The sequence below is a fragment of the Hyaena hyaena genome, unplaced genomic scaffold, assembly GCF_003009895.1.
Source record: "Hyaena hyaena isolate Hyena2069 unplaced genomic scaffold, ASM300989v1 scaffold_362, whole genome shotgun sequence".
Taxonomy (NCBI): domain Eukaryota; kingdom Metazoa; phylum Chordata; class Mammalia; order Carnivora; family Hyaenidae; genus Hyaena; species Hyaena hyaena.
In genome coordinates this window covers 943,519-970,567 of record NW_024080998.1, presented here as the reverse complement: position 1 = coordinate 970,567, position 27,049 = coordinate 943,519, and the positions used below count along the sequence as shown (strand labels likewise).

The window sequence follows — 27,049 nt, the reverse complement described above, 5'->3', positions numbered from 1 at the left end:
TCTCTACCCTTCCATTGCTCAAGCTCTCTCTCTCAAAAAACATTAAAAACAAAATAAAAAAAGATAATCCTGGACTCAAATGTAGCCCAAACTAAACTCAGAGGCCAGAAATTCCTTGGTGTGATGTGGAAGAAAGAATCTAACAACTTAGGAAGAAAAAGTTGTTGTCAATTTATTATTTGCAACCTGTTCACCCATCCCAATGTCCTCCAAGAGGGCCCAGAGGATATTCTTTTCATCTTGGCTTTGAGAAATACATTGTACATGGAAGTATCAGCACCCCTGAAAAGTGCTATAGATTGCCTGTAAACTGGGGGGGTTGGGAGGACATCTTTGGAGGTCCTTCCGTTGAAACGAGCTTCCTGATTTCAGGAGGGGTAATAGAGACTAGCTGATAGCACTTAACCCCCAGAAGCAAGAGGAGCATGGTTACTGCAACAGGAACAGCCAGAGTAATAATTACAATAGTGCAACAAGCATGGATCTTAGGTGGTAGCTGACTCACCAGGAAGCCTTAAAGCTAACTAAGTCCAAACTTGATCTATATAACATTAGGGGAAAAAAAGTATATAGGTTTGGGTCAGATTGGGGTCAGACCCAAGTCATCATGCTAAAACATGATGCTAAAACATTGTTTCTCACCTAATTCCTATCCTGGAGTCATTTCACAGTCAGAGCCTCTTTCAAAAAAAATTAAGAGGGGCACCTAGGTAACTCAATTGGTTGAACATCTGACTTTGGCTCAGATCATGATCTCATGGTTTGTGAGTTCGAGCCCTGCGTCAGGCCCGCTGCTGTCAGTGCTGACCCTGCTTCCTCTCCTCTGTCTCTCTCTCTCTGCCCCTCCCCTGCTTGCACTATCAAAAATAAACATTTTTTAAAAATTGGAAAGGAAGGAAGGAAGGGAGGGAGGAAGGGAGGAAGGAATGAAGGAGCCAATATTGGTGAGGAAGGACCCCACTATAACATAACTAGCATATACCATAATTCTTCCCTTGTCTTCCCCAAAGACAAGTTTATTTATTTATTTTGAGAGAGATAGAGAAAGCGTGTGTGAACGTGAGGAGAGGCAGAGAGAGAGGGATAGAGTGCTGTCAGCACAAAGCCTGATGTGGAGCTCGATCCCAAGAACCATGAGATCATGACCTAAGTCAAAATCAAGAGTAGGATGCTTAACCAACTGAGCCACTGAGATGGCCTGGCCAAAGACGCACCTTTAACATTTGCCAGGTAATTCTATCCTGGAGAGAAAGAAATACCATACCCATCTTTTCAAGGTCAATTAGTACTTAGTTAATGATAATCCTCTGGGACCCAGAATATCACCTGATGCGTTCGAGGGTTTATGGGAATCAGTCTATCCCATGGTAGGCGTAGTAAGTCTCTGGACCCACCCAGTGGTGACCTCCCTACTACTTGAATACATAGTTGAATTAGATATTGCCAATAACCAGCAGAGCCTTCGGTGAGGACTAATGCAGAATAAAGTGCCAAGTGAAAGCCCCCAGCTTCCTCTCCTCCTTAAGAGAAAAACCAAAGCAACATCACATATCTATGTAAACTACAGAAATGTGTGCCACTATCAAACACTTGAAAGATACTGCAAAGTGTGTGAGTGTAGACAGCTTAACAGATCTATTTAAACTGTGCCGAATATAGATGGGTCCTGGAAAATGTCATAGATTATTACAAACTTAATATAATGGTGGCTGTAATTATATCTACTGTCCAGACATGATCTTTTTACTGGAGCAAAGAATCACACCCCCTGACATGTGGTAAGCAGGTACTGATACAGTAAATACATTTTTCTCTACCCAATAACCAGACAACATCAGCTGTGGTGGGTTTTTACTAGCACAGAGGGGAAGTACACTTTGCTATCTTGCCTCAGAATTACACGGACTTCCTGGTATAATTTAGTCTGCAAGGACCTTGACTGTCTCACCATCCATTAGGCCTCACCAGTCTATGACCTTAATGACATCATGCTAGTAAACTCCAGAAACTCAGACAAAATTGTGTGCCAATGTCAACCAAAAACCAACTGGAAATGATCATATTCCTGAGACTGTAACTTGTTGGGTTTTTTTGTAATGTTTTTATTTATTTCTGAGAGAGAGAGAAAGAGAGAGACAGCATGAGCAGGGGAGGGTCAGAGAGAGAGGGAGACACAGAATCTGAAGCAGGCTCCAGGCTCTCAGCTAGCTGTTCAGCACAGAGCCTGATGCGGGGCTCAAACCCACAAACCATGAGATCATGACCTGAGCTGAAGTCGGACGCTTAACTGGCTAAGCCACCCAGGCACCCCTGTAACCTGTTATTAGAAAATGTTCAATATAAAAATTCATTTGATCCATTACCTCTAAGGAACTCATCTCATCAGTAAAGCAAGACATGTAAAATAAACTGATGTATTTCCAGTTGTTTTTGTTCTCATTTGTTCTAAGAATGCTTCAATATCTCAGTCTCTTTTGAAGAAATTATAAGTTTCCCCAAATCAAAAGCTCTTCTTTACACAACATAGTATATAAAATACTCTGTACGTGTTAGCAGTAGTTTGGAACTTTCCAAATCAGTAAGTCCCCAAGCCAAAGGGGTACCACACTGCCTGGTCATATGTACTGCGATGTCAACTTGCTTCATCTAGAAAACAAAATGTGTTTCCTAAAATTTCTTTCCCTTCTGATTTCACACTAGAGTTGGTCAGGTGGGGTGGGGGCTGTGGTGATGGGATGTGAAAGACAGAAGCAAAGCAACAGCCTTTGGAAGAGGGTCGCGGTTAAGTGTGGTGTCAGACAAGATGCAGAGATGTCCTGCAGACCCCAGCTTGTCCTCTGCTCTCTGCATCTCGCTTTTGCTTCCGACTGCGGCCCTGCCAGCTAACAGCAGCTCCGGGGCCGCCGACAGACACTGCACTGTGGACCCACAGGGCTGGGAGCCACATACAGACAACAGCTGTCCACAGATCTCTCCACAAGCTCCTCCTTCACGCCCTCGTTTCATGGCTGGAAGTCCTCAGCTTCTCAGATTCCCTGGTAGGTTCTGACGTGTCCACTCGCGCCAGTGCTTCGGGCAAACCAGTAAACGATTTTCACCCTGGTCCTTCTATTCCCTCTTCCACACCTTCGTTTCTCAGCTCTTCCCACATCTGTGTAAGATCTAATTCCTTTCCTAAGCCCCTTATTCCCCAAAATCCTCAATGATTCCATAAACAAAACTTGAATGATACAATCTTTTCTTCATTTTTTTGCCTTTTAAATGCCTTATGTGTCCTCCCCTTAGATAGTGATTTACAGATTACTTTTTATCCAATATGTTGTTAAACGCATTAGTTCACTGAATCCCTACAGTAAGGCTAAGAGACAGGTATTAATTAATATGCCCATTTTTAAAACAAAGAAATAAAAGTTTAGATTCCTTGGGTCAACTGGCCAGCCTCAAACCAAAAGATACTAACTTGAAAAATGGGACCTTAATTTCAGGTTCAATACTCTTTCTATATTCCACCCATGTACATCAGCAAAAATGGTGGTCTAAGAACCTCTGAAAATCTCTACTCCATAAAAGCAACAGGAAAACTGGCAAAAATTTTAGAATCAACTTTTTCAAATTCTGGAAATTAACCAAAAACTTGAAATAATCCAGGGAATTTTTTTAAGTGGTGATATCTTGGTAAGAACAAGTTTTGTGTGATTTTATTTAATTTTTTTTTTTAATATTTATTTTTGAGAGAGAGAGTGCATGGGCAGGGGAGGGGTGGGGAGAAAGAAAGACAGATGGTCTGACGCAGGCTCCACGCTGACAGCCCGTCGTGGGGCTCGAACTCACGAACCTCAAGACCATGATCTGAGCCACAGTTGGACACTTAACCAACTGCCAGAGTAAGGCACCCGGCTTTGTGTGATTTTAATTTGCACCATTCCTATTCCCCTTTCTCCAACTTGCAGTAGCCTGGAAAACCCAGAGCAGGCAGGGCAGACTGGTGGCAAGGGAGCCACCAGAGTACAGAGTGAGTTTAGAGCTCCTCTGAAGTCTTAAAACTGTCCTAAAAAACTGTCATTATATGACCAGTCTGGTGGTTTCCTGAAAGAGCTCACTTGCAAGGCTGGCTGTATTTAACCTAACTCTGAGTTTGCCCGGTGAAAAATCTTTCTCAAAAACAGTTATAGTCAATCGGTTAGTTCTGAACCTGTCTGAAGTGGTAAAGAACAAGTGGAACAAACAGTAGGCTAACCAAAAACAGTGGAAAAAGGGAATGACATATACATAAGGGCTCTGAAAGGCACCAACATATTCATGGGACTCCAGAGGCCATGAATGTGTAAGGTGCTGCACGCGTTCAGAAAGACCCGAGAAGGCCCTGAGCTCTCACCTCAGGCTGACCTCGAGGCTCTGCACAAGCACTCAGTGACGCTAAGGCCAGGTTGTTAACTGCCTGGCTGAACACTGGAAGCATGTTCACACACACACACACACACACACACACACACACAGCCCATCAGCAAAGATGAAGAGACTTGCTGATTTAGGCATTCAAGGAATTTTCTGTCTAATCATGGGCTGACCATTCAGCTAATCAACCTGAAACTTGGCAGCTACACAAAGAATACAGATTTTACAGAATTAGTTAAGAAATGTCATTAAACAAAAAAGAACACAAACAGCAACAACAACCTGATTTCTAGAGTTGTCACATTACATTATTTAAAACACCCAATTTTCAACAACAAACTACAAAAATATGCAAAGAAACAAGAAAGTATGGCCATTACATAAGAAAAAAAAAATCAATCAACAGAAACTGTTACTGAGGATGCCCAGATGATAGACTTAGCAGACACTTAAAATATGCTATTCTAAGTGATTAGTACAAGGACTAAGAAAATAACTCAAAAAAAAAAAAAAAAAAAAGTAGTGTTGCCTGGCTGGCTCAGTCTGTACAGCATGCAACTCTTGATCTTGAGGCTGTGAGTTCAAGCCCCATTTTGAGTGTAGAAATTGCTTAAAAATAAAATCTTAAAAAAAAAAAAGCAAAAATGACAAAGGAATTAAAATGGCATACTTAGCCAAAAAGAGGATAGTAATAAAGACAAAAGACACAAAACATACAGAAAATAACAAAATAACGAATATATATCCTACATTATCAATAATTATTTTAAAAGTATTAAACACTGCAATCAAAGGCAGGGATTAGCAGAAAGTATAAAAAATGATTCAATGAATGCTGTCTATAAGAGACACACTTTAGAGTCAGACACACAAAAAGGCTGAAAATAAAAAATAAAGGAAAGAAAGAAAAGAAGACACATCATACATACATCAGTAACCCAAAAAGAGCTGGAATGGCTATGTTAATATCAAACAAAAATTGTTAATAGGATGAAGAAAGCTCATTTTAATGATAAATATTCATTCCATTAAGAAGACATAATTATAAGTATATACTCACCTAACAACAGAGTCCTAAGTTACCTGTAGCAAAAACAGACAGATCTGAAGGGAGAAATACACAATTCATCAAGAATACTTGTTTTTTTTTAAAGTTTTTTATTTATTTCTGAGAGAGAGAGAGAGACAGCGTGAGCAGGGGAGGGTCAGAGAGAGGGAGACACAGAATCTGAAGCCGGCTCCAGGCTCTGAGCTAGTTGTCAGCACAGAGCCCGAAGTGGGGCTCAAACCCACGAACCATGAGATCATGACCTGAGCCAATGTCAGACGTGCAACCAACTGAGCCACCCAGGTGCCCTGCATCAAGAATATTTGAAGACCTCACTTTCCAACTTCAAGTAATGGATAAAACAACTATACAGAAGATAGAAATAAAAGACTTGAACAACAATATAAACTAATTAAGCCTAAAAGACATCTAAAGAACATTCCACCCAACAGCAGCAGAATACACACAGATCATTCTCCAGGGCATACTACATCTTAGGCTGTAAAACAAGTCTCAACACATTTGAAAGGACTGACGTCATACGAAGTATACTCCCCAACCACAATGAGATGAAATTAGAAATCCATAACAGAGAAATCTGGGAAATTCACACACTCATGGAAATTAAATAACACAGTGCCTAACAACCAACAGGTCAAAAAAGAAATCATAGAGAAATTAAAAACACTTTTAGATAAATAAAAACAATATAATATGCCAAAACTTATGGAATGCAGTGAAAACAGTGTTTAGAGGGAAATGTATAGCTGTAAATTCCTATACTGAAAAAGAAAAAAGATCTCAAAGCAATCTACTCTTCTACCATAAGAAACCAGGGGAAAAAAAAAGTAAATTCAACCTAAAGAAGCAGAAGGAAGGACACAATAAAGATTAGCATAAATAAAGAATAGAAAAACAAAAGAGAAACAAACCAGAAGTGGTTCGTTAGACTCAAATTACTAAAATCAGATATGAAAGATGAGAAATCACTATCAACCTTACAGAAATGAAAAGAATTGTCAGGGAGTACTCTATATACCTATAGAGTATATAGGTACCCTACAGAAAAAATAGGATCCATGATTCAGAACATCAAGCCATATCCTTAAAACACCTGCATGATCTAAAACTAGCATTCTACAAATATTTCTCGTACTTCCAAATGCACTGTAGTACAGGCTGTCAAGATTCACAAGTCCCAAGATCTTTAACACAGCCCTAATGCTGGCAACCTTGCAAAGAAGACACATACACAAATGAAAGACCAAATAATCATCAGGAAAACTTTCACATTTGTAAACTCTCAGGTACTGAGGATTTCAAATACTCCCTCCACCAACTCGTATCTACTTAAACACTTAAAAGAACATAGGGAACGGGTGCTATGCAACTCTTGTTACCAAACAATACCAATTCTGGGTATTCTATACCCTGTAACATGGGTCTACAGGGCCAGAACAGGGCAGCCTCCTGAAGAAGTTAAGAAACACAAAAGGAATGACCTTGCTTGGTCTGAACTGGCCTCTTCTTTCCTCAAATTCCTATCCCACATTTTTCTGTTAGATAAGTCAGTGCTTTCTCCTTGAGATCTTATACCTCTTCATCCTGCCAACAGCATTATCTTTCCCAAGGGCAAAGCTTGTAGGCAATATATTTCCTTTCATGAATTAGTCACCCTGCATTCTTCAGTCTTCTTCCTCACTCTTTCCAACATGCTCTATTTGCTCCTCCCTCCTCCACTTAGCCACTCAATTTATGTAATTCAGTATCAAATAAAAAACTGTAAGAGATATGCCCAGTGAACATAAATAAAGCACAAAGACTTATAATATCCCTTTTGCGATATCAAAATATGGGTGGCCAGAAATCTTCACAGAGCAACAGCTTTGGTATTTCTGGCTATGGCTTGCTACTTCCCTACAGGAAAATAGAGAGGTATATTTTGTTATAGAATACAAGGAATTTATCATCTAAATATCTATTATATATCATAAAACTACATTCCCAAACATGAAAAGGCACACTTATATGGGCAACTGGCTACAATTAAGCTGGGTTGCTTACAAGAATCTTGTCACCTGCAAACCCCAAAGACCATTCCTGAACCCACACATACATACATATCTAGGCTGTTGCAACCGTATTATTCTGTAATTGCAAACAATGAATTATTATTCCTAATACAATTTTTTTTTTTTTTTAGCAATAACCACGCATAATGAATCTCAGTGTAAAATGATGTGCGGCTAAGGCTTAAACAGAAGCTACAATTATGGCTGGACTAACGCTCCACTTCCTGATACCTGCACTGATAACCTGCACTAGTTAGAGCAAGGGTCGCATGCTCAAATGCCCAGAGATGCTTGCTGATTATTGAGAATGAGTGAGCCCATAAAAGAAGGAATGCCAATTAGAATAATAACGTGGGAATTTGCCCTAGCGTTTCCACATCGTTTAAGAGAAGCCAAGAAATCAAGATACCTAGAAGAAACCACCTGAAAATGTTTATTTTTTTTCAAAATCCTGTGTAAGCCAAACAAAATACTTCTTGTAACATCAGATTTAAAGCATGAAACTCCCACCCTATAGTGGACATCAACTGCTTTTTTTCCTACTTAGCATCCCTTCTCTGATCTTCTGATAATAGAAACTCCTCTTCCCTCAGGGGAACCCCTTCCATATGGTTCAAGTGGGGCCTACTGGAGGTGAGGGCCCATGACTCTGGCCCCTCAGTCTTCGTTAGAACACTTCTGTCAGAGTCATGGACTTGGCTTTATTTCTCTACTGGGATAAGTAAGCTTGAGCCTCCTGTGGCAATCATATCCGCCTTACCAAGAGAGCCACAAAGTCATGATGATGTCACCTCAGCCCCCGGATACAGCTATTATGCCAGGTCTACTAGAATTTTCAGTTGCATGAACCAATAAATTCCCTATTTTGCCTAAGCCAATATATGTTGGTTCTCTTACAACCAGAAGAGTCGTAACATGTGCCTAGAAAACTGTGTTGCATCATCCATTCTACAGACTTCCAGGTACAGGAAGATCTTCAAGGACACAGGTGTGCCTTTAGTCCGAAAGGCAGTTCAAATGCTAGTTTACCTTACAAAATGTAGGACCCTGAGCAAGCTAATATTCTGAGAGTCTGTTCTTCATTTGTACCTTACCTACAAGAACTAGATGTAAAATGTACCTAGGTTTTTGTCAGGCACACAGTAAGCCCAAAACTAATGTTTGTGTTCTTTCACAACTCCCTCTTTTGGAAAACCAGATTAGAAAGTAAAGATGCTTGGGGTTTCAGTACTAGAAAGGAGGAAGTGAACCTGAAACAGCTTCTAGGAACATCAAAAATTTCTATAAATAATCACATTGGTCAATTGCTTATAGTTTCTCGAACAGAAGAACTGCTGTTGTCAATTGTTGAGGCGGTGACTGATGTAACTGCCAACAGGACCGGAGGAAGTAAGGTCAGAGGGGACAACTACTGATTATTAAAAAGTTAAAGTTTTGCACATAAGGCTAATTTCAAGCAAACATCTTTTTTTTTTTAATGTTTTATTTATTTCTAGGAGAGAGAGAGAGATAGCATGAGCAGGGGAGGGTCAGAGAGAGAGGGAGTCACAGACTGAAACAGGCTCCAGGCTCTGAGCTGGCAGTCAGAACAGAGCACGACGCGGGGCTTGAACCCACAAACCGTGAGATCATGACCTAAGCGAAAGTCGGACACTTAACCGACTAAGCCACCCAGGCGCCCCCAAACATCATTTTTTTTAATGACAGTGTGTGGAGTCACAAGAGGAAATGCTAGAGACCTCAGAGGAAAAGTGTATACAAGATACAAACTGAATGGACTACTGCCTTACAGGCAGCACAGGGAGAAATACTTAGCTCTCTTTTGATGGCCAAATAAAATTTGGAATCTGAACATAATTCCATCTTAGCACCTGCTATCTTATGCTAAAATACTCTCCTTGTGTGCATCTGTATTATCAAACTACAAGCTCCTTGGAGGTAAGTTCTGTCTCGTAATCATCTTTGGTATACCATTGCCCAGTACACAGTAGGTACTCTATAAATGTCAGATGAATTCAACTGAAACTAAGCCTAAAGTCGCAAAGGTGTTTTCTAAGTGTCTTCTCCTAGTGTTTTCTAAGTGTCTTCAGATTCTAAATAAAGACATAAGAGATTCTTCCCATCGAGAACAAAGGGAGAACGCCTTTACAGGATGTGCTCTAGCTGACATCAATACTAAGTATGACTAAATTAGGACCTAACAACAAGTTTATTCTAGTTAACAGAGAGGTCATATAGCAGAATCTGAATGTCACAGGCCCTTATAACCCAAGGAGTCACACCTAGGAAATGACTCTTGTTCAGACTGAAAATACTGAGAAACAAAATGGATGTCTAAAAGGAGCCTCTGGTATCTGATCAAGGGTATGGGTAAAAGTGAAAACTGAAAACAGTTGAGGAAAATCATTCATCCTTGAGTCAGAGGAATTATCAAAAGAAACTACCCTTGCTGGCTGTGATTTATGCCTGGATGTTGTGAATGAGCAAAAGGCGCTAATAATTATTGTGTGATAAGTGTGGCCTGGCTCTCATCTGACATTATATCTGGTCATTACAGGTTGTTGTGAATCGACAGAGCAACAACTCTAAGAAGCTCTTCTGGTAAGGATGAAGAGCTCTACACCCAGATATGGCACTATCTGACGTTAAGAATTTAAGGTCACACTGGGGCGCCTGGGTGGCTCAGTCGGTTAAGCGTCTGACTTTCGCTTAGGTCATGATCTCGCGGTTCGTGGGTTCGAGCCCCGCGTCGGGCTCTGTGCTGGCTGCCAGCTCAGAGCCTGGAGCCTGTTTCACAGTCTGTGACTCCCTCTCTCTCTCTGACCCTCCCCTGCTCAGGCTGTCTCTCTCTCTCTCCTAGAAATAAATAAAACATTAAAAAAAAAATTTTTTTTTAAATATTAAAAAAAAAAAAAGAATTTAAGGTCACACTAACAGTCAGATTTGGCCACATGACAATAGCCTTACACTTTAAAAAATGTGTTTGTGTGAGTGTGGGCATATAACTCAACAACTTTGGGCACAGCTTAATTCCAGTCTTTCCCTGGCAGCAGAGAGCAAAAATGGATTCTGATTTTTCACTATTTCAGGGGCGGGCTCTCAAAGGCAGGGAGAATGGCTACTGAAAAGGTGTTCTACTGCCTTGATGGAGTGGCTAAGATGACAGAGCAGAGCTAAGAGAGCACCACCCGGCTGGCCAGGGGTAATCCCAGCAGAAAGGCCACTGCTTCTAGTCTAAATTCCTGTCCTTTGAACAGCAATTGAGAGGTGAAAAGTGCAGACCACTTCATCGCACGCCAGCGGGTCACTCCCAGATAGACTTCTTCTTCTGTGTGCCCAGTCCTATTTACTCTCTCACCGAGCCAAGTGCTCACTAATTGCTTTTCACATTTATGTGTGTGACAGCACCATGCTCTGGCTTGATTTTCTGAAGGGGACTTGCCAACATAAATACTCCAGGTCCAAGATAAAACAGAATAATTAAAAACAGGCCTAGTTATCCAATTAGCTGTTCATCTATTTCCCTTACCAAGTTACAGAGTATGTTCGGTTATTTTGCCTATTTTTCTCATTCAAGTGGGCACAAGAGCAGGTTTTGGCTTACAAATCGAACACTTAATTTGTAATGAATTAATAACAACCCCAGTAAGAGACAGTGTGGAGAGAGGACTGAGGGCTTAAGAGAAAAGGATGGTCTAAGCTCAGATTCCAAACACTGCTTATAAGGGCTAATCAGTAAAGTGGTAAAAACAATTCACACTTTGTATGTTGTTATAAATATTATATGACAGTGACAAAGTAATAATGATATGAAGTATGAAGTACATTAAGAGACATTCAAAATACTGCACTATTGGGGCGCCTCGGTGGTTCAATTGGTTAGGCATCTGACTTCGGCTCAGGTCATGATCTCATGGTTCATAGGTTTGAGCCCCGCGTTGGGCTCTGTGTTGACAGCTCGGAACCTGGAGCCTGCTTCAAATTCTGTGTCCCCCTCTCTCTCTTCCCCTCACCTGCTTACTCTCTATCCCTCTCTTTCTCTCTCACTCAAAAACAAACATTAATAAAAAATTTTTTTTAAATACTGCACTATGTAAGAGTAGCACACCCCCAGGGTCTAGCATCTATCTACTAAGCAAGAATAAATTTCTTGAAGGCTCCTGTTTCTCTTCGTAAAGGTAAAAAATTAAAATGGGAGGGGAGAGATCTCATAATTTGCTTTTGGAGAGAGAATTTATGGCAGGAGTTGGAGAGGTTTCTTCTGCCACATGTAAAATCCAAAGGGAAGATCTACTTGGAGATTTGTCTCAATGCAATAGCTATTCATAATGATGTGCTACAGCCATTCATTTAACAAACATTTTTGAGGACTTACCATGTGTCAGGCCTGGGCTATGTGTTGGGGAGACCACTGCAAATACTAGAGACACAAGTCTAGTTCTTAAACAGTTCACAGTTTAGTAAGGGAAGTTAACCAGCAAAAGGGAGATCAGAGTAGTGATGGGTGTCATAGGAGCAAACAGGAAAACACCCCCAAATCTGGGAGGGAGGGAGCAGGGAAAGCTCACTGTGGAAAGTCATCACCAAGGAGAAACCTGAAGAATAAGTAGGAGTGAGCCAAAGGAGGCCAAGTTCTAGAAAGACAATAGCACATACAATGCTGCCAAGTCAGGATGTCACAAGTAGTTTTGTCCTGCTGGAACTTTGAACACAACCTCAATGAGCAAGTACAGGATGAAACAGAGATAAAAGAGAGGGACAGAGCTGTTAGCAATGTAAGCATGAGTCAGACCACAAAGTGGTCAGTAAACCACTTATGCTAAGGAGCTCCGACTTAACCCTGGAGACAAAGGGAAGTTACTGAAGAGCGGGACTGACCTGATCAGATTTAGTTTTTCAGAAGGATCACTCTAGCTGCAGTGCGGGAAAAGACTTTCCAGGAAATCTTTTACATCATATCAAGAAACTATTTTAGAGGAAACCGACCTCCCCATCCCCCCCAAAACCCAAACCAACTGCTAAAAGTGTCTCAGTTGTTTCAGAAATAAAACATTTACTTATAACTTAAAGGAAAACTTTTTAAGAGCCCATGGCTACAATGATCTGCAAACACAGCAAAATAAAAAAATAAAGCAATGTCGTCTCAAGTAAGCCTTGTTTGGAGGAAAAAAGAGAGGTCCTAATCCTGGTCATTCCACTCCCTTCCCATCTTCCACAGGTAGCTTATACCAACTCAGTCTTTGTCTTTCATATAGGTACCAAATTTGCACACCAAAATAAGAATTTGTCCATAGGCTTGGGGGAACTGCTAGAAGTATGCCAGATAACTCCAGAAAACTAAATGCTAACAGATGAGAACCAGGTCTGAGCCCAAGATCAGGCTATTTTGCCAATGGTCATTAAATAATGAGAATTTCTGTGAAGCAGTGTCCAAATTAGAAAGTCTGAGACCCTACAATAATAGGGTGCAAGCACCAGAACACAATAATTAGAATTAGATACTTTTCCGAATTGGCCTTTTAAAAATAAATTATGCCGTTAAGCACTAAATGCGAGGATTAAAATTTCACAAACTTCTAGTTAAATCAAATGTGGTGACAACTACTGGCACATGACCAAATCCTAACAGAATCTCAGCTGTTTTAGAAATAAAACATTTGCTTCCAGCTTAAAACAAAACTTTGTAGAGTCTGCGATTAAACTGATCTGCAAATATAGCATAAGAATAATAGGTAAGGGAAGTCTTTTATGTGACAAATGAAATGCTAAGTCAACTTTTAAAATAAAAAATTTGAGGGATGTTTGGCTAAAACTCACAAAAGACTTTAAGACAAAGTAAATGACTGGGCAGTCCTAAAAACAAGACACACATTTTCTAGAGTAATTAGAAACATGAGAATTTATCATTAACATAAGACAATGCTTACAAGGTCATGTGCCAATGGAAAACTACATTAATACTACAACTAAGGAATCTACTCCTGAAATCACTGTTGCACTATATGCTAACTTGGATATAAATTTTAAAAAATAAATTAAATAAAAATAAATACTACAACTATTTTGGGGGACAGAGTCAAATCCTTTCTCTGAAAGGGATAGATTCCTTTTTTTTTCCTTCTGCAATGAGAGAGTCTCTGATTTCCACATTTCTTAAAAATATTTACATAAATTTGGTATACCAAAAAAATTTTTTAATGTTTTATTTATTTTGGAGAGAGATAGAGAGGCAGCATGAGCAGGGGAAGGTTAGAGGGAGAGGGAGACACAGAATCCGAAACAGGCTCCAGGCTCTGAGCTAGCTGTCAGCACAGAGCCTGACGCGGGGCTCAAACCCATGAACCATGAGATCATGACCTGAACTGAAGTGGGACACAACAGACTGAGCCACCCAGGCGCCCCATAAATTTAGTATTTCAAAACATACCTGGGGGCTTGTGATTCAACAACTTAATTATTTCAAAAATCCTTATTTCAAAAATGACCGTAATTTTACAGTTTGTTTTTAAAATTTTTTTAATGTTTATTTATTTTTGAGAGAGAGAGAGAGAGACAAAGCATGACTGGGGGAGGGTCAGAGAGAGAGGGAGACACAGAATCTGAAACAGGCTCCAGGCTCTGAGCTGTCAATATAGACCCTGATGCAGGACTCAAACCCATGACCCATGAGATTATGGCCTGAGCAGAAGTCATCTGCTTAACCAACTGAGCCACCCAGGCACCCTGGTTTATTTGTTTACTGGCCAACAGAAAGGACTAGCACAGTGAGGAAGGATGCAACGGGAAATGCATCAGACTGGGAGTCGGATACTAGTCCATGCATTCATTCCTTTGTTAAACACCTAAGCACGGCTTTAGGAGCAGCCCCAGAGATATTTAAATCCTCGAAGAAACATAATACTATATTTCATTAAATCTGGGATGCTACCAATTTTAAGACTAACTCTTAACTAATAAAGAAAAAATGCTTTCAATTAAACGATGACATAATGCCTTGAGGGAACGACATCAGCCTCTCAGTGCCGTGATACTCTTATAAAATAAACTATTCAGAAGAATTTGGCAATTTTGCCTGCCTTCCATACATTTTAAATGGCAACCTTTGTTTTACGCATCTCAATACAAAACACAGTTTCATCGACTTAGGGGTGTCATCCTTTCTTGACTCCCATAAAGCACTTAGTTGTTATTTTTCAAGATAAGTAAATGAAATTGTGGTGATTTCTCCAAAGGCAAATGTTTACTTCACAACTACCAAACTTACAACTCTCTACTTTGCTTCTGTCCTTTACTGTGCATTCAATAACTTTTTTGTTTCAAGGCCAAACCATAATAAAATCTTTTCGAAGACATTCTAAATGGTGATTAAATCCACCCTACAGAGCAATGACCACAGGTACGTAACACTATTGAAATGATGACACATTGAAATGATAACACTAAATATAGCTGTGACTAAGTCTGGACAAGCACAGGCAACTGACCAGATGGCCACTTGACAGCCAACAACTGAAAGATGCCATCAACTGTCAGATACATTCAGAAATGTTAAAATGTGAAGGAAAAAAAAGAAACTGTCTCAGACCAGAGCAGTGACTGCAGCCAACACGCACACAGCACTCACATAGAGGAAAGGACCATTCTATGTCTTTGCATAGGTTACATCATGAAAACCAGAGTAGATTGATTAAGTCCCTCTAGGTGAGGAAACTGAGGCATAGGGAGAGGCATGGGCACGAGTAACCAGATATCACAAGGCTAGCACGTGGCAAGGCTGGGAGGCTCTGCTTTTAACCACTGCGCCAGGGGGCCTCTCGAGCTAATAATCAATAACCAGCTTTGTGACCTGAGTCAAATTACTAGAGGCTCCTTTCCTTGTTTCAAAAAGGAGGGAACTGGAACAGATGATTATGGAGTTCTTTCCGGGGATGAAAATATTAAAATTCTATAATCTACAGTAAAATTTTATTTCCATGCTGGTTTCTCCTTATGCCAATACAACTCAGACCTTCATTGCCATTGGTGATTAGTGAAGGGAATGTACCTTTTACTACTAGTCTAAAATAAGACATGCTTAGGAAGGTATTTAAGAAATAGACACACATGTACTTGTGCCATTACTTCTTTTTTTCAGGGTGATGGCAAAAGGTTGACTGTAGAAATAAATGAACCAATGTGTGCATTGTACTCTGCTGTGTACTATACTTATGACAGAAATGCAGTCATTTAAAAGTTTAATCCAAAATTAACATATGACTTCAATGTGTCAGTTTCAACAGATACTCACGATGCAGAGCTCCTTGTTCTTTTAAAAATTCTGTTCATTTATGAGAGGGAAAAACAATAAATAACAGATATAAACATTGCAACATTTTCCCTCTTGAGCCAATTTAAGGGCGGAATCAAATGTGCATCACACATTTGACAATTCTTCTGCCCTAAGAAGGGCGGGGGGCCACACCCTTCAGGTTCTTCCCCATGCCAAGCCAGCTGCGCTCCCTCCTAGGTAACCTCCCTTCAGCCCCACAAACTCTGATCATGAAGCAACCCAGTGATGCTGAAAATAATTCCTAATATTTCGCTTCGAAGCTGTCCTCAAGAGGAGAGTTAGGAAAGCAAAGAGACCAAAATGCAGAGTCTTTAACGCTTTCATTATTCATTCTTAAACATACATCGTATCAATTCTGGCCCGCTCTTTTCCATTACATATACATGCACATGCATACACACAAAATTATTTGCCCCAACAAAAAACAGAGGAAATGTTAAAAAGATTTCTGGGAGAAAAAGTGAAAAAAAAAAAAAAAAGGATATAAGTCAACTACTATCAAAAGTGGGCTTAGAAAAACAAAGCAAAGCAGGAAAGATGCCCACAAATGGAAGGCTCTCGCAAGTAGGCACAATGTTCCTTTTACATACCTTCCCATGCTGCCCAGCTCTCTCATAACAAATGACAACATCTTCCCACATCTCTAGCTTCTCAAATATCTGAAGGGCTGAACTCGTGCATCCCAACTCAAAGAGAAAACTTGCAAGTTGGCGCTAGAAAAATCAAGTTAAAATAATTAACATTTCTTTATGTAAAGAAAGTCCCATTTGACTTACAAGTGTATCCAATCTGCCATTTTAAGGGGCTACTTACTGTAATAAACGTATCATTCTACAACTTGATCTCTACTAATTAGAAATTAACAATGATTTAATACCTCTACTTTAGTAAGGGAGTAAGAAATTAAAAAACAATACAGAAACTTTCAAAAGACTCAATATATCAATTTTTCCCAAGAACTCAGAATAACTTAAAAGCAAAATCAGTATTTTCTTTTTGCCTAGAGATTCTGTTACAATCTGATTTATAAAGCTGAGATCCAATAAATCAACGTTAAAAAACTCTAGTTAGAAAAGCTGGTAACAAAAAAATATGTGTTGGCAGGGATGTGGAGAAAAGGGAGCTCTCATGTACTGTTGGTAGGAATATAAGCTGGTACAGCCACCAGGGAAAACAGTGTGGTGGTTCCTCAAAAAATTAAAAATAGAGCTACCCTATGATCCAGCAATTCTACTTCTGGGCATTTATCCAAAGAAAATGAAAACATTAACTTATCTCTACCCCCATGTTCATTATAGCATTATTTACAATAACTGAGACATAAAAGCAGCCCAAGTGTTCATCAGGGGATGAATAGGTAAAGAAATTGTAGTGTACATGTATGTATGTATACACATACACACACACACACACACACACACACACACAGAGAGAGAAATATTATTTAGCCATAAAAAAGAACGCTATTTTCCCATCTGTGACACCATGGATGGATGGGGATTATGCTGAGCGAAATAAGTCAGGCAGAGAAAGACAGATACCATATGTTTTCACTTATAAGTGGATCACGAGGAACTTAACAGAGGACCATGGGGGAGGAGAAGGGAAAAAAATAGTTGGGGGGAGGGAGGCAAACCATGAGAGACTCTTGAATACTGAGAACAAACTGAGGGCTGCTGGGGATGGGGGAGAGGGGAAGGGAGGTGATTGGCATGGAGGGGGCACTTGTTGGGATGAGCACTGGGTGTTATATGGAAACCAACTTGACAATAAACTATGAAAGAGAAAGAAGAAAGAAAGAAAGAAAAGTGGGGGAAAGGGATGGAAGTAGTCAAAAAATGCAAACTTCCAGTTAAAAGTCATTTCTGAGGAGGTAATGTACAGCATGGTGCCACAGTTAACAATACTGTATTGCATGTATAAAAGCTAAGAAAATAGATCTTATTTTTAAATTTTTTTCACATTTATTTATTTTCGAGAGTGAGAGAGAAACAGAGCACAAGCAGGAGTGGGGCAGAGAGAGAGGGAGACACAGAATCTGAAGCAGGCTCCAGGCTCCGAGCTGTCAGCACAGAGCCTGACGCTGGGCTTGAACCCACGAACCATGAGATCATGACCTGAGCCGAAGTCGGACGTTTATCCGACTGAGCCACGCAGGCACCCCAAAAATAGATCTTAAAAAGTTCTCATGACAAGAAAAAAAATGTGTAATTATGTGAGCAGATGGACATAACTCAATGTGGTGACCCTTTCACAATGTATAGATATATCATTATGTTGTACAGCTAAAACTAATACATTGTTATATCTTAAACAGGAAAAAAATGAAATGGAACTCAAACAAGCAAATAATAAAAACCCTAGCACTCAATGTAACTGACATAAATCTATGCACTAGCATTTGTGTATTTCATTCATGAAAATATCTCTGGGTCTTTTTCCTTCAGGTCCACTTAGATTTATTTTGAGCACATTCTAAAAAACTGACTTTATTTCCAGCCTTGGGAGATAAGAAGGGGACAAATTATGGCAAGGTTAGTAAAGGTTAATATAAAAAGATAAATATATATGGTTTATAAATAGTTCATCCTGCAAGAATGGAGAAAATATTAGAAAGGTTTAAAAAGTGAGGTTTAGGGCACCTGGCTGGCTCAGTTGGTAGAGAATGCCAACTCTTGATGTCAGGCTCATGAGTTCAAGCCCCACATTGGGCATAGAGCTTACTTTAAAAAAAAAAAAAAAAAAAAGTAGGTGAGGTTCTTGAATAATGTATGGTTTCATGTTAGTGAGAACTGTGTTGTTTTCTCTTAAATACAATCTTAGTGTTCTTTCAAATTTCAATATGTATTTAAGAGTTAAGAACCCAAAGGATATGGAAAATCTGGGTTGACAAAATTAGAAAGTAAAATGAAATACCTGAAACTTTTAAGCTAATATATTAACAAAATAAGTAAAGGTAATGTTCTAATTCTTCCTAATGCCATGAATTTTGGGGAATTTGACTATTTTACGATATTTGGACATTTTATAAAACTGAACATAATATGTGGATGCTGGAATAAATCTTAGTGCTCAGGCTGTAAGTACTTTAATCTTTTCATTATAATAGATGAGGAAAGTTATGGAATCTAAATTGTTATGGCTAGCTAGCTACAGAATAAAAACAGGATCTTTTTACAATAAACTATGCTATTATTTTTTGATCTTGACTCCCTATAATTATAGAAAGAAAAAAATAACTTAATTTGTTAATGAAAGAGGATGTTTACCTAATTGCCTAAAGATCCTAAAATCCACAGCTTCCTAAGCAGATAAAATAAACATTTTGCCTAAATTCTATTTGAATGGTATTTAATTTTCCTAGTGCTTCTGTTCAGAAACAGATTGAAAACTATACCCTCAACGTACATGTTTTGTCATAATAATAGCTCAGAATCTGAAATGTTTATCTACCAGAAACCACAGAGTACAGAGCACTTAACAAATTTCACAGATCAGGGTCAAAAACATGCCAAAAAGTTCCAGCTGTTAATACCTTCTTGCTAAAGACGGTATTTCTTTTGAGATAATATAACAAAGCTTTTTATTTGCCTGTTGCAGTGAGATGCCTTCAATAGATAAAATGAATTCCAATGTGTAATAAATTCCCTAGTTTTCCCTGTACTTGTATGACATACTTGGGCACCTGCTGGCTCAGTCATTAAGCATCTGACTTCAGCTAGGGTCATGATCTCACAGTTCATGAGTCTGAGCCCCAAATCAGGAGAGTTTGAGATCTGCTTCTAGTAAACACAAGTTCCCCTTGGGGTAAAAACAGAAGCCCTGGGTGAGCCCTGCTTCTCTCTCTCTCTCCCTCCCACCCTCCCACTCTCTCTCTGCCCCTCGCTCACTTGTACCCTCCGTCTCTCAAAAAAAGTGACATACTTCACAAAATCTAACAGGGATTCAGAGTCATTAAATGGTGGGTTGGCATTTATAATTCTAAATCACTACCTATGTGCACAATCCATGTCAGAGAGGACAGGAAGCTAGCAAAAATGACAATACTTATGAAATCATCTAGAAATTTCTGCCTGGCACCATCTGATTCTACTTAACTCCTCAGTGCCATAGCTTCCTCATCTGTAAAATGAGAATATTTCACAAAAGTGTTCCAATAAAATAATATAATGTGTGCAAAATGCAGAACAAAATGCATATATCATACTAAGTGTGCAGTAAAAGCTGGCTGTTAATTATACCTTTCCAGTAAGGAAAGGAGGAAAACCAGACTAAAATTGGGAAATAGAGATCTTTCTGAACAGCTGTGTGATCAACATTGGAAAATAGCAGTCAACTGCATGAGGCCTCAGTTGGGGCCTCTTTGTAATATTAAGAAACTGGACCAGATGACTAAGTTGCCTTCAGTGCTAAAAATTTTACGAAATAGGGGTACCACACCCATAACCCGGGAGAACCATGAGGCAGGTGCCTGAATCTCAATCCCAATCTGGGGCTTTAGGAGCTACACTAGGTATTCTCATATCTCAGAACAAGGAAAGTAGTCATGGGTATCTCAGAATGTAGAACAAGAAACAAATGCTTTAAGTTGTTTTTGTAAATAACGTGGTTAAAAGGTTCATTATCTGGTAAAAGGTCCTAAAGGGCTTTTATTTTATTATTTTTTTTCAAGTTTATTCATTTTTGAGAGAAAGAGAGTGCATGTACGCAGGGGAGAGGCAGAGAGAGAGTGGGACAGAGGATCTGAAGTGGGCTCTGTGCTGACAGCAGATGGTCCAACGCGGGCTCAAAATCAAGAACCACAAGATCATGACCTGAGCCGAAGTCAGACCCTTAACCAACTGAGTGCCATGCAAGTGCCCTCAAAAGGGCTTTAAAAAAATTTTTTTATACTTTATTTTCGAGAGAGACAGAGCATGAATGTGGGAGGGGCAGAGAGAGAGAGAGAATCTGAAACAGGCTGCCAGCACAGAGCCCTGTGATCATGACCTGGGCCGAAGTCAGACGCTCGACCCTCAACTGACTGAGCCCCCCAGGCGCCCTCAAAAGGGCTTTTAAATATAAAAAGTTATTTTAAAAATGAAAGCTTCTGTGGTTCTTCCACTACTTAATTTCAAGGATTCTATTCAATCAAGTTTTAAATTCTTTTAAAAATGTTTTAAAAGTTTAATATCACTTTAACCAAAAGAGCAATATGACTTAATCGGCAATTCCCAGCTAGAGACTTTTACTCTTCTCACATTTGCAAACTCAAACATAAACTGAAAATCATTCTTTGCTAATGCATTTATCTTTCAAATGCAAAGTATTTTCCACATCCAATGACAAACAGCAACAAAAATACCTGAATGGCCCAGTGTGGGGGTACTTGACAGCAATAGAAAATCTTCAGACGTTCCAATACAGATGTAGTCTTATCTTCAAACTGGTCTGCAAGAGCCTTTAGAAAACAAACCATAATTAGAATCTATATGTGTAAGAAAGTTTTAATATAAATAAGATTCTCACTATAAAAGTTATACAAATGAACATATAAACAAAAAAGAACATAAGTCACTTTGATAAGGTGATGAAATATGTGAATTTTCTCTTGAATTTCTTTAAATGTTTAAAAAAACTTTAAAATTAACCATTTACCTAAACATGTACATTAAAAGGTTTTAAAACTAAGATTTCCTATAATGATTCTTTCAGAGAACTATAGCCTTAATTCATCAGGTTTTTTACTTTTTCTAACTCTTTTTTTTTAAAGTTTATTTATTTGGGAGAGATAGAGACAGTGAGAGCAGGGGAGGGGTGGGGGGTGGGGAAGAGAATCCCAAACAGGCTCAACACTGTCAGTGCAGAGCCAAATGTGAGGCTCAAACTCTTCAAACTGTGAGATTCATGACCTGAGCCAAAATCAAGAGTTGGATGTTTAACTGACTGAGGCACCCAGGCACCCCAGAAAAATTGTTTTTTAGCATGTCTATTTCACAACCATAATTCACTTTGACAATGGCATTTGCTAATACAAATCAGAGAAAAATTATACGAAGAACTTCATTTAGGACTATTTTCTCAGGAATAAAGTGAGAGCAAAAGGTGGGTCTATTTGGTCACAGAGAGTGAGTTTTCTTACTCTTCAGCAACGCATCTATAGGACCAGATATTAATTCAGCAAGACCATTCTTAAGGTATAATGGACAGCTCCAAGCTCCATGTATTCAAGATTCTCTCTGCTGTACCGAAATCCCACTGAACTCCCGGAAGCTACATCAAAAAGCAGACCATTAAGACCAAGATGGATGACTCTGCAAAGAGGTACCAGGACCAACTGCAAAATCAAAGGCTGGCACCATCCAGTGGTCAAATGATCAGTCATCGAAAGAGCTCACATATTCTGCATCAAAGTGAATGCAGCCATACTCTGGAGTTCCTAAGCAAATACATGCACAGTGGCCCCATTACCACAGGCATCTTCACCTGCCTCTTAATATGTCATTCAATTTATCATAAGTATACATATTTTTTCTGACATATACTTAGATCTTTTCTCAACTATGAATTATCATGACCTTTCCTGCATAATGTGGTACTCTTTTCTGACTAGTTTTCACAGGCCTATCCTACGAGGATTAGATGGTAACCATAGGTTAATGTTAAGTTTCTTTTTTTTTAATTTTTTTTAATGTTTTATTTATTTCTAGGAGAGAGAGAGAGACAGCGCGAGCAGGGGAGGGTCAGAGAGAGAGGGAGTCAGAGACTGAAACAGGCTCCAGGCTCCGAGCTGGCAGTCAGCACAGAGCCCAACGTGGGGCTCGAACCCACAAACTGCGAGATCATGACCTAAGCGAAAGTTGGACGCTTAACCGACTAAGCCACCCAGGCGCCCCTAATGTTAATTTTCTGATTTCAATGCACATACTGTGGTCAATGTAGGAGAACATCTTAGTATTTGAGGATGATGAAGTACCATGTTGGCAACTTACTTGCAAATTCTTCAGGATACAAGAAATAGTTGCAGTGTACTTGCAACTTGTCTGTAATTTGAAATTGTTTCAAATTTTTATGAAAATAATTTTTACAATTAAAAATCTCAAAAAAAGTGAGAGATTGCAAGTCTAAACTTCCTCGAAAGAAAGAAAACAAGTATCTAACATACCTCAGCATACAAACCCAAATCAAGATCAGCTTCTAAGCAGGAAAACTCCTAAATTGGGAGTTCTCTGTATTTTACTAGGTGGGAGATACATTTGTTAGCCTAAGAATATCCTGTAGAATGAGAAAATACCCATTACATCACTTCTTTGACAATCCAAGATGTTATTCAATCAAGTCCATCAGACCAAACTGAGACATAACTAGACTCTTAAACCATCTTGGTCAAAATATTTTTAAAGCTTTCTGGCCTTACTTCAGAGAAACTTAATAGCAAAAACGTTGCATGCTTCTGCCCAAAGCTGTTTAGCTGTAAGAGGAAGAGAAGAAAAACTTCTAGCTGAATACATATGGTTACAATACATAAATAAAAGGTTCACTGAATTAATTCATCAAAAGGGGGCACATTTTTCCTTTTATCAATTCTTTTTCTTTCTTTGGAAAGAAAAAAATAACTAACGCCTATTTAATTAAAATAATAAAAGCCAAAATCATCACAACATCTATTTTTCTATGGTCCTAATTACATGCAAAACACTTTATTTTTTTAAAAAAAATAACTCATATTGCTTGCTATAGGTACTGCATCTAGCTAAAATATATCAAAGTGCTCAGTAAAAACTTCTTGATTAATGATCAGGTTTATTACGTATTTCTGATACTCTCAAGATACCTTTAGGTGATCTCAGAGTATTTGAGCATCTCTAATATTCTGATACTCTCCAAAATCACCAAAGACGACAGGAGATCAGAAAACCAACACTTAATTTAGCCCCTGTAGAAGGACAGTCATGCTTTATAAGAACTTGATTAAGCCATAAGTATGATAATGATCAAAAACAGAATTCTAACCTATTTTCACTCCTGCACAGAAAAGATTTCTTTCTACTTTAAGCACGATGGCCACCTAAATAAGATTTACCCACGCATAAAACTAAGAGCATTACATTAACATACAAATGAAAGAGATGAGGAGATACTATTATTTGCCTATTTCCTCTATGGAATTCCAAGTACTCTTTTTTATTTGCTAATTCACTACAAATACAGGGACATATTTACAAGAAGTCTCGAGACTTTTCAGAGCAAAATTTTTTTAGCAACTCATTCTGAAATAATTCCACTCCATTCAAACAAACTGCTATTCTTTATAGGCATGATAAATAATTCTATTATAAACAAATAAACTCAAGTGTTTTACAGGAAAAACAGTGCTGGTAAGTGTAAGTGGCCTGGATTCTGTTCTAGGTTTATCTCCAACACACAAGTCATCAAACCACAATGGTATTCATCTATGAAATGACATCTGCACTTCCAACATTCAGTGGGTACAAGGCTTTATCAAAAGAGTATTTTGATCCATTTCAAGCATTTGAGGAGGTCTGCACCATCAACTGAACACAAGATTTGTTAGTGGCAAATCAAACATCCAGATGGTTTGGAAGACAATGTGGGATGTTCAGTACTAGAACAAGACTGAATGGAAGTGGGGCCTCAATCACTCCTGTGTATATCTATGTGCATGAACGCGGACACAAACAATGCACTCTGAGAAAATGACCCTTTGCAAGCCTGCACATACTCCCAGAAATGTAGGTAAGTGGTTCTAAAGCAGTGTCCTACCTTTGCACCATTTTCTCTTTCTCGTTTCTAGATTTCATGAATTTCACATCCGAAAGTTACGGGCCCTCGATTATGAGTTAAAACTGACATGAGGAGGTGTTCTTTAAGGAAGGATGGTAATGCCAAAAATGGGGAGAGAGAAAGACAAGCATATGTATCCCTAACTAACCATTAAGAATTGAATCATTGAGAAATGAAAGCAAGACAGAGTATACTACAGTCCAGGACGGTGACCAAAGAGAGTGAGGAATAGACTAGGGCTTGGACCACAGGTGCGGGAAGAACCAAGTCACAGAAAATCCAGGCATGACTGCTGGGACACACCAACAATAACTGTATGATGTATACACATTATGACATAAGACTGTTATCAAATGTTAAGGCTTCCTTTTAATGTCATTTTCTCCCCAAATGCCACCTCAAAGCTTTTATACTTTGAGCGTCCTTTGAGAAAATGTACTCCTGCATAGGTTTTCCCTAACCTCATGCAAAAACCACTCTCAAGCCTTCCAGGAGCCTTAGTACCACAGGTCATAAGATATTTCTGTGTAATGGGGAATAAAAGAATACAACCACAGAAAGCAACGGTGGGCCTTGTCTTTTCACTGTTCTGTCTTCAGTAGAAAAAGAACTTCCACAAAAAAACTAGGCAAGATCAAGCCTACATTTTAAAATTAGCACATGGAGAATGATTTAGTATAGGAGGACAATTCTGTACAAGGTCTGGTATGGTTTAGACTTTATTTATGTGCTCATATCTAAAAGTATGGCACACATATCTTCAAAAGAACAGAGCTAGTCCCTAAGGACCTACCCTTTCACTGAAGGCTATTCATTCTTGCTAGCGTGATATCAAAGTGTTTATCATCTTTCTGAAGAGCCAAGTAGAAATTAGCTGATAATCTAAAAGGTATGATTGATCATATGCCAAATCACCTTGCTTTGTTATACAATCTCTGTGCATGTGTGTGTGTATAAAGGAGGGTTGGATTTATTATAAAAAGATGTACTTAATCAAATATATCCAACAGTTGAGCTGAATAGCTTCCCCTGACAGGAGTCTGCAGTCATTCAGCTATGATTTACAAATAGAGTAGTCAAGCTAACTACTGCCTCAAACCCCCAAGTGCAAGAAAAGTTCCAGTAAGATCAAGGGGAACGAGAATGAAAACCTATTACACATGCTAAGTATTAACAACACCATTAAACCTATTGTTAGCCCAATTATACCTCATGTATAGGAAATTGCAACTCAGAGAGATAAAAATGAGTTGCCCAAAGTCATAACGCCATAAAATAAATGAGGCTGCTTGATTCCAAAGATCAAGTTGATAGCTTCATTAAAAACCTCACTTTGTAAGTAGTGGGCAATTACCAGGGCTGTGAAAACAAAAATCACCTTCTCACTGGAAAAATATTCAGAACTCCATAACTGGTTTTTTTTTTCCCCTCACCTGAATCCCATAATATGGGAGTCGGGGTGCGGCCTGGTCAAGAACTTCAATTATTGCTTCTTATTCCAGACAAAGAGAAGACTTTAGTGTGTGGGCTAGTAGAAATTGGGTCTATTAATGGGGACTGGGAGAATGTGGATGTCTTTATTTATGATTCCAGAGCAAATAGGTGAACACAAAAGGTAGTCCTCAAGGAAGCACTCCCCTTAGTCATACCTTAGGGCAACAGTCTTAAATTATTTGGTTTCAGGACAACTTTAAACTCTTATAAATTGTTAGGGACTCCAAAGAGCTTTTATTTGTATGGGCTGTAATCTATCAACAGTTATCATATTAAAAATTAAAACTGCGAAAAATAGAAATACTTATTAACCCATTTTAAAATAAAATAATAGGGACACCTGGGCAACTCAGTCAGTTAACCTTCCAAGTATGGTTCAGGTCATGATCTCATGGTTTGTGAGTTCAAGCCCCACACTGGGCTCTCTGCTGTCAGCACAGACCCTGCTTCAAATCTTCTGTTCCTCTTTCTCTTTGCCCTGCCCCTGCTCGTGCTCTCTCACCCAAAAATAAATACGCATTAAAAATTTTTTAATAAAAAATGAAGTAATACATGCATTATATTAACATAAACAACATGTCTTTAGGAAAAACAATTTTTTTAAGTCTTGAAAAGAGTGGCGATGTCTTACATTTTTGGACATCGCTTTAATGTCTCACTTAAGAAATGACATCAGAATTCTCAAACTTGCTTCTGTAGTCAATTTATTGCAATATGGTATTTTGACTGAAGTTTAGGAAGAAACTTTGGCCTCATACAGCTATGTGGTTAGAAAGGGGAAGTGTAATGTTAACAGCTTTTTCAGTTAATTGTAGATATTATTCTTAGATATTATGCCAAAATTCAACATGTAGTGGCTTCTTAGCATTACCTGCCATGTGGAAATTTGAAATCTTACCAATGAACTTTCCTTTGTTACAGTAAAAT

General features: G+C 38.9%; 1 protein-coding gene across 1 annotated transcript in view; it reads right to left on the bottom strand.

Moving 5' to 3' along the window:
• The window catches only part of TTC27 (tetratricopeptide repeat domain 27), a 191,558-nt gene that overhangs the window by 69,011 nt on the left and 95,498 nt on the right, over positions 1-27,049 (bottom strand). Inside the window, exons 11-12 of the mRNA XM_039250329.1 lie at positions 21,189-21,284; positions 16,435-16,557 (exon numbers count right to left, since the gene is read on the bottom strand). Of these exons, the coding sequence (XP_039106260.1) occupies positions 16,435-16,557; positions 21,189-21,284 (219 nt within the window). The remainder of the gene's footprint in view (positions 1-16,434; positions 16,558-21,188; positions 21,285-27,049) is intronic.